Here is an 8,598-nt window from a genome sequence, read left to right on the forward strand (position 1 = left end):
TGTTTGGGATTTTGGTCTGCTCCGCTTAATGTTCACTGGCTCGTTGACGTTTCTAATTGGCGCGCGTGGCTCGCTGGGTATGGTAGTTCTTGTGAGCAGGCGCCGCAGTTCGCCGCGTTGTCAGGCAAGCTATGGCAAACTACAACCCGCGTTTCTCGTTGCTGTTTGTTGCACTTTGCGTACTCATGAAAGCTCTTCAAAAATGCGGCCGTCGGTGGTTTGAGGTTACCTTTTTTTAACGTCACGTAAGATGTAAATGAGCTAAACGTATCCTCGTTGGCTGGATTATTATTATTATTATCATTATTATTATTATTATTATTTAATGGTCGTAATAATAATGGTATTGCAAAAGCTGAACAAATGTGTAAATGTGTATATATGCAGTGTATTTATTTAATATAGTTAGAGTGACCACTTCCCACCAAACTAAATGTGATCCGAAGGGTATGGGACCTATTACAAATTGTTTAAAGATATCAAGTGCTCTGTGTAACTTAAGGATATGTGCAAGCATCCTGGGTTTGGGGGGTTGTTTTTTCGGGGGATAATATTAGTTTTCCAACTTCTTAACTGTTATTTTAGCTGCTGTTTTTTCTGATAAGCATCTAAGGGTTTAAGTAGATCGCTGCATCTCTTTTTAAGACACAATTTTCTTTTGAGATTCAGATTCATTTTTTACTTTTGTGAACTACAGTCAGCCAAAAAAAGAAAAAGAAGAAAATTGTTTAGTGCAGTTACAGTGGTAAACATATGAAACGTCTTCCATAAATAAAGGTTATGAAAAAACAAAACATCAAGATGGAAGACCCTTGCCTTCTGTAATAATCGATAGGTTTTTGACATGCACACACACCTGTATATGTAGATGTAGTGATGTCATGTCACATGTATGCGATTCATATTTAATTACTGTAATTATATTGGGTGACAATTGTATGTGTGAGTTCCCACTGCCCTGAATACTATGAGATGAGACAAGTAAGTCCTGTAACACATACAGTAGATATTTATTATCCTTTGGGATTTCTTTCACCTATTTTCCTTCTATGAGTACACTTTTTTGCTAAAACGAATACCTGCGCAGTCCAGTTTAGTTCAATCCAATTTAACAACTTGGTCATATTCTCATTTAAGTGGTTTATATCTGATATTCGCAGTTTGATATCAGTATTATAGTACCATTAAGTGAAAAAACAAATTACACAGCTTAAAAAAGAGAGAGCGTACAAACGAAAAATTAATGTGATAAGTAAACACAATGGCATGTGTTAGAAAAAAAAACGCAGTTACGTAATCGTCGTGATCAGAAGAAAACTTATCAGAAAAGGACTTTTACACGAACATGCCGTCAACTGTCATACTGGCCTTCGTAAACTTAAATTCAGATATCATGTAATGTTGTTGATGTTGCTGTTTATATATATATAATTAGTATTTATTTCCAGAGTAAAGCTACATGCAGGCGGAAAAGTTTCATGGCGGAAGACCCGCCTTCTATTATAATTGATAGGTTTCTGACCAATCACAAATCCCAAGATATGGCTTCGCGTTCAGATTGGCTCGAGGTGAGGCTTACGTAGGGCTACTGCCAAATAAAAGCTCCGCGCGGTCTCCATTCAGCGCTTACACAGTATGGCCGGCGATATTAGCTAGCGCTCGCTAACGGTATTCTCTGCTAAAGGGAAGACGGTAACTCAAGCAAATCAACTCCTGGATTGTTTAAAGGACTGAACCTCACTAAATAATAACAGGTCGAGGAAGGAGTAATTAAGCTGTAAACGTTATAAACGACGTTGTAATATTTTTGGTTGTTGGGTGTCTGTTGTCTCACGATGGAAGATAACGGTGCACATTTCTTCGAGGGGACCGAGAAGCTGTTGGAGGTGTGGTTCTCTCGGCAGGATGAGACCAAAGGAAACGGAGACCTCCGTACCATCCCAAGGTTCGTGTCACTTGAGTATCTCCAGGGCAGTGTCAGTCCACAGCAGCGTAGTGGTACATTGACAGAAACACCGGCTACATGCACGGCTTCAGTCGTCACTTTTTGTGATGTATAACAACGTGAATATCGTACAGTCCCGTTTCCGTTGACACTGTATCCCTTATAGTTATTAATCCACCCCTGGATAGACGGCAAGCATTGAAGTTAAACAAATCTAACCGTGGATCCTTAAGCTAGGGAGCTAGCTAACGTCGCCATTGGAAAATGGACACCTCCCCCTTTTAACAGTGGCTGAGTCATTCATTCTTCACCCTGGGAGCTTGCGGTAATTAATATATTCAGCTCCCATCGCTTGTTTTTGCGAGATGATTTGTCGCATGAGGCTTGGACGCCACCATGACAACCAGTTTAGAGCTACCTCACTCAAGCTAGTCCCTAGAAAAAATATTAAAATTGTCGGCCGTCTCCCGATTTCTCCGACGCTGTGCAGACTGCTTGTGATTTAGTGAAGAGGCGATCTTATTGTCGTTATATGCCAATTCGCGTTCATTGCTATATATATTCGTGCTCTTATGTACTAAATTGCTTGGTCTTTGTAATTACATATGCTTTTTTTTTTTCCCTGCGTCACTCTACAACGAGGGGGGCATGTGAGACATGTGGTCGTCCGTTGTCACCGCGTGTTGCCTTGATGGCACGGAAATGGATTCAAGTATTCCAATTCCACCTTTAATTTTTTTTTAAAATTCTTTACTTTTGAAGGCTCATAAGTGATTGGGGAAAACCGTCAACCCTTCCCTCTGCCCTTGTGGTTACTAAAGGCTGGCCCCAGGTCTGTTACCGCTGTGTGTTTCACCAGAGAGAAACTGCGTATGGTCGTGTTCCGGTCACGTTTTCGGCCATGCGGTGCGCTCGCTCCCAGTTGCTCTGATTGGTTAGAGGGTTCCCTGTTACGCTGTGCCGCGGGGCACTTGGTTAAAGGACTGGGGGGCGATAGATTCTGAAAAATCCATGTGGATTCAGTTCTTGTGAGAAATTCGGTTTTTGTTTGCTAGCAAAATTAGCTGGTTTGAAATGCACGTTTTAAACAACCTTTAACGAGGAGAAACCTTAAAGGCAGACTTGTACCGTGTGTCATAATCATTTTTTTGTTTCCCAGGCTTTAGAGGAACTTGTCCCCTGTAAAACGAATAGATTGTTTAAAATCACCTGGGTTATGTCACCTGTAGAGGTAAGAATGGTACTGATTCTTTAATGTAAGGTGAGAGTAAGTGAAAGTGTTAATGGTGTCCACTGCCTTTGCTTAGGGTTTTGTTTTCTGTGGGGGGGTTGTGTGTGTGGTTTTTTTGTTTTTTCTCTGGCAGCCTGTCATTTCATGACTGGGTCAAGGAGGCCAAATCATCCCCAGCGATGGGTGACTTTTTCTGGTCATTAACCAGATCAGGGGCTGGTTTATGACAAGTGCGTAACCATTGGAGTGAAGGAGAGCTGGCATTAATTTACAGCCACAGGGCAGATTAACGGCTCAAAGGGACACTGTCAGTGGATCAGACTTGATGGACGTTAGCCAATGTCCAAATAAGGCCACAAGGGCATCTGATTCACAAATGTGAAGCTCGCTCACATTACCTCTGCTGCCACTTGTCAGGGCTCAGACTGCATATGAAGCACTTCCAGTGATTATAGGGGAGACTGGTTCATAAAGTCATAGCATATTCACCTCTAAACACCTGAAAAATGCACTGTTCCCTGTGTTCAAGCCATCCAGTAAGTGACCACTTTTCTGTCTGATAAGCGGCAAACGTTCCAACATGTGCCGTCTTGATCAGCCATGTGTTCATAATCTCTGGGATACATGAAAATCTGATCGGGTTTGGCGCTTTGCTTTCTTTGAGGAAAATATGAACTCGTTGCACAGCTAGAAATAACCTCTGGTGTCGATTTCACACCGAGGCAGGAGCTGACACAGCTTGCTAATGCTTGGCCTCTGGTATGAAGCTGGGAAGTAGGCATGTCGCAACAGCTCTGTCATGTTGCGGGAAGTGATCGAGCTGAACTGTATCCAGACATACCTGTAATGCCTTTTGTTCATCTTCCAAACACACTGTTGACATTACTTAATCATATTTATATCATTTGCAGAGTTTAGATGGTACTATGATATACACTCATTCTCATCAGGCTTGGCCTAAAGATGTTGAGTCTTTGCATTGAGGACAATGCCAAAGAGAAGCTGGTGTATAACAAAGCCATCTTAAAGGCACATCGCCTGCATGGCCATATTTAGAGTAGCTTATAGCATGATTTAGCATGATTTAGAGTTCATATCATATTGCTCCAATGTTGGTCCTCAGTGCAGGACCTTTGTTTATATTCTGAGATGTGCAGTTTTGAAATCCTTCACATCCTTTTATGCAATTTTCTTATGCACAAACTAAAAACCAGATTTTTAAATTGGTGGTGTTTTGGACTTACACAGTATACAGAGCTGGAAGTTAAAAAAAAAACAAAAACTGTTTACTTGTTCATGTGTTGACATTATTTGAAACTTGATATTGGAGCACATTTGACTCCGTGATACCATACTAGCTTTTTTGTCCCCCCCTCCAAGGAAGTGATGTTCACAACAGATGATGTAAGCCTGTCACTCTCTGAGGACAATGATGTTAAGGGATTAGATGAAGTGTTGTTTGTGGTACTGGAAGGTAGTACACATATTTGTAGTTTAGTTTCTTGGACGATTAGGCTCAAATGAAAAAGGCTGCAGTGTAAATTGTACTATTCTTGAATTTGTTGTCTTCAGAACCATGTCTAAGAGATGCATTGTTTTCGTTTGTTGTTGGTTTTTTTGTGTGTTTTCCTCAGTCATCTAGTTCATTTGTAGATTGACAAGGTAGAAAGGAACATAATTGGGTCTTGCATTTTTGCCCACAGCCTTTATGCATACTGCTGCAGTCTGGTTACTGAGGGGCGTTTCTTTTTGAGAGGTTCTCTAGAAAAGCCAGTTTCATAAAGCATTCATTATTGAGCTGCTGGTATGCTTTCATCGAACACTTTATTTCTTGGAACGTTTGTCTTGCAGCCCAGGCCCCCACTGTGAATGGGTCTGGCTGCTCTTCCAAGGTTGTAATGTGACCCAGCTGTCTGGGTGGTGTTCGGGGGGCAGAGGCAGCTGCTAGGTGTGTGTCTGCTGTAGGAGCAGAATAAGTCCACATTACCCTACAGCCATCTGCACATGGTGGAAAACACATTTCAGTCTGAACAATACCTCCATTGATATCATCAGTATTGTATGCCCACAGCATACTCTGGCACTGAAATTGTTATATGCACTTACTTTTTCAGTGTAAAGACTACAGCAAGCTTCATAGACATTTCTGTTCAAAATCCTGAAAACATTCCAAACTTGGCCATGTTACATAACCATCAACAGTTCTTTCCTGTAGTGGGTGCCACTTTAAAATGACCACAAAAGAGAACAACTTTGCCTTTGTATGCATTTAACTTGTGTCCTTTTTCTTTCAGGTTTGAGTGGGACAAACTTTTGGAAAATGTGCATTGTTTGATAATAAGTGTGACAAAGACCGACAAGCAGGAAGCTTATATACTCAGGTGAGTGCCTGCTCGATACATGCAGAAAGTCTTTCCAACTAGACCTTAACCTAATTTCCATTAATGGCAGTCTCAGGTGCCAATATGGGCATGTACTCTACATGCCATATGCAGTCCTTATATAAATGTGTAGTTGTGTTAAGGTAGGGCAAGTATGGGCATGTCAGATAAAACTAACATGAAGCCAAAACTGAAACCAGTAAGCTAAACTCATCTTGGGTAATCAAACAAGTATGACAAGTTGAATGGGAACTAGGGTGTGGCTTTTTCCCTTCCTCCTTTTGCTCACCTGTCCTCCTTTTGTTTATAAAAAGGAGAGGAAGCCTTCACTGAAGTTTTACCTTCCCCATTACTGCTCTGCAAGTTGAAACAAATAAATTTAGGACTACCGGACCTCTATTACACGCATCAATATTAAAAGATTTCATTTCATTTTACAAATGAGTAGCCGAGGGGCTCGGTTTGCTCATCATGACCTTTTTAGGTAGATATTACAAGGATACCAGGCTTACTTAATCATCATTATGTATCATAGAATATAATGAGGGAAACAATGCTCTGTGGTTATTGGTGACTAACTCCTTGTCTCTACAGTGAGAGTAGCATGTTTGTCTCCAAGAGACGTTTCATTTTGAAGACATGCGGAACCACCCTCTTGTTGCAAGCACTGGTGCCTCTGCTGGAACTCGCCAGGGAGTACTGCGGCTTCGACACCATTGAGGTTAGACTGGTGTAGCATTTGCATGACAAAGCTTATTTCATCTCAACCTGAACGAGCTGTATCAATGAAGCTGATTAGTTGCGCAGGTTTATTCATTAGTGTCTCGTTTGCAGAATTTCTTCTACTCCCGTAAGAACTTCATGAAACCAGCCCATCAAGAGTTCCCTCATCGAAACTTCCAGGAAGAAGTGGACTTCCTCAGCCAGATTTTTCCCAGTAAGTGATACATGAAACTCTGAAATGTGTTACACACACAAGTAAAGGGTGTTTGCAGCACAGTCTGTTAAATCCCTGACGCTCTGAATTTACAGCTGGAAAATGCCCAGGACAGTTCCTGGTTTATGGCTGCTCCTGGCAAACAATCTGCTAGTTGATTGCTGGACTAGTTGACTAATCTAAAAGACAAAATTCCTCAACCCCTACCCCCACAAAAAATTGAAATCAAACACACCTTAAATGATCAAAGTGAAACATTAACCAACAAACATTTCATGTGTTAGCTGTATTAAGCAATTAGCACATTCCTCATTGATCAAACATAATCTTAGCAGTGCTGGTAGCAGTAGGCTTCTCCCACGCTAACATTGACAACTTAGTTCTATAGTTTATTCTGACAACACCAACATGCAGCTTTTTTAGCACAAAAGAACTACAGAGCAGCACTGCTTAACATAGCTGTCATCTATTTACCCTCATGAATAAAGTAACAAAACCGTTTGGCACTGACTAGCAGGGGCAGCGAACCTTTAAATATCCAATCATGAGACACACCCTGATTCTGATTGGTTAATGCAAATGTTTTTATAGACCAGGTAATCATGTATCTGTGATCGTCATCTGTACCCAAGCTGTTTTAATCATTTAAGAACAAATGTTGAATGTTGCTTGTAATACTGACACAATGGAGCGCATTGTTTATACTGTAGCTGTTGGGACAATGAAATTCAGTGTTATCACAGACTGTAATTCTGTGTAGCTTAATTTTATCATTGTGGCTCCTCTTCAGAGCTGCCTAATGTTTTTGAGTTGATTACAAATGGTAACCATAATATTCCCTCCTTTTACAGATGGTGCAGCCTACTGTATGGGACGTTTGAACTCTGACTGCTGGTGAGCATTAAAATATCCCACACTTGCTTAATATGCTAATAGCTAAGATGGTCAAGATTTTCAGTCATGAAATTATAATCAAATATTTGTTGTTTCTGGAGTTCAGCACTTGTCAGTGAATGTTGATAATCTGTGACAACAAGGTGCCAATTCATGAGGGAAGTGAAAAGCCTTTAGTTTAAATTGAAAGGATGTTCAAGGCCTCCTCTCATAGGTAGCAGCTCCATGCATCCTCTTGGTTTGAAACTCTTTAATGCCCCCTTGCATGTCTCCCACAGGTACCTGTTTACTCTGGATATGCCAGAGTACTGGGAGAACAAGTATGCTGATCAGACGCTGGAAGTTCTGATGAGCGACCTTGATCCAGCCATCATGGACCAGTTCTACATGAAAGACGGTGTTTCCGCAAGTGAGGTCACTCGTGTAAGTTTCCCCCCCGGAACAAGCATGTGGTGGTAGTTTAACATTCGTAATCACGGTCTCGTTCTGTTCTCGCAGATGAGTGGAATTCGTGACCTGATACCAGGTTCTGTGATTGATGCCACAATGTTCAACCCTTGTGGATACTCGATGAACGGGATGAAGACTGACGTGAGTGGCGTTTTGTTTCTTCATCATAGTTGCGCGCTCAAGCAAATCAGTAATGCGACTTTGCTCGTTTTCCCCACAGGGAACCTACTGGACCATCCACATCACCCCAGAGCCAGAGTTCTCCTATGTCAGCTTTGAAACAAACCTCTCCCAGACATCATACGATGAACTGATCAGGAAGGTTGTGGAGGTGTTCAAGCCAGGAAAATTTGTGACTACACTCTTTGTCAATCAGGTGCATTTCAAATCCAATTTTGCATATAAGATAACCTTTATTAGTCCCACACGTGGGAAATTTGTTATCTACCCGGGGGGATTTTAAACGGCTTTCTGTAAAGTGGTTTGTTTTTGTTTTTTCTCCTGCAGAGCTCCAAATGTCGCAGTGTCTTTTCTACTCCCCCAAAAATGGAGGGCTACAAGCGCCTCGACCGCCAGTTGGCTCAGTTCAACGATTACAATTTTGTCTTCACAAGCTACACCAAGAATCGCCAGCAGAACCAGCAGCAGAGCTGAGGGTCGAGGATGAAGAGGCGCAAAAAACGTGGCGCCTCGGCGCTCCCACGTTGCGATGCGCTTCACCACCCAGTAGCGAGCTTGTCGTCATCGTCTCTCCTGTCCC

General features: G+C 41.8%; 1 protein-coding gene across 1 annotated transcript; it reads left to right on the forward strand.

Annotated features, from left to right (window-relative positions):
- The first annotated feature begins 1,611 nt into the window (after positions 1 to 1,611).
- On the forward strand, positions 1,612 to 8,598 carry amd1 (adenosylmethionine decarboxylase 1). The gene is made up of 9 exons (XM_063494817.2): positions 1,612 to 1,945; positions 5,471 to 5,557; positions 6,152 to 6,278; positions 6,392 to 6,494; positions 7,346 to 7,388; positions 7,667 to 7,811; positions 7,887 to 7,979; positions 8,059 to 8,214; positions 8,346 to 8,598. Exons 1-9 carry the CDS (start codon positions 1,836 to 1,838, stop codon positions 8,490 to 8,492), a joined length of 1,011 nt encoding a protein of 336 aa, XP_063350887.1. The 5' UTR covers positions 1,612 to 1,835; the 3' UTR covers positions 8,493 to 8,598.

This window comes from Pelmatolapia mariae, linkage group LG15 (assembly GCF_036321145.2).
Source record: "Pelmatolapia mariae isolate MD_Pm_ZW linkage group LG15, Pm_UMD_F_2, whole genome shotgun sequence".
NCBI classification, from domain to species: Eukaryota; Metazoa; Chordata; class Actinopteri; order Cichliformes; family Cichlidae; genus Pelmatolapia; species Pelmatolapia mariae.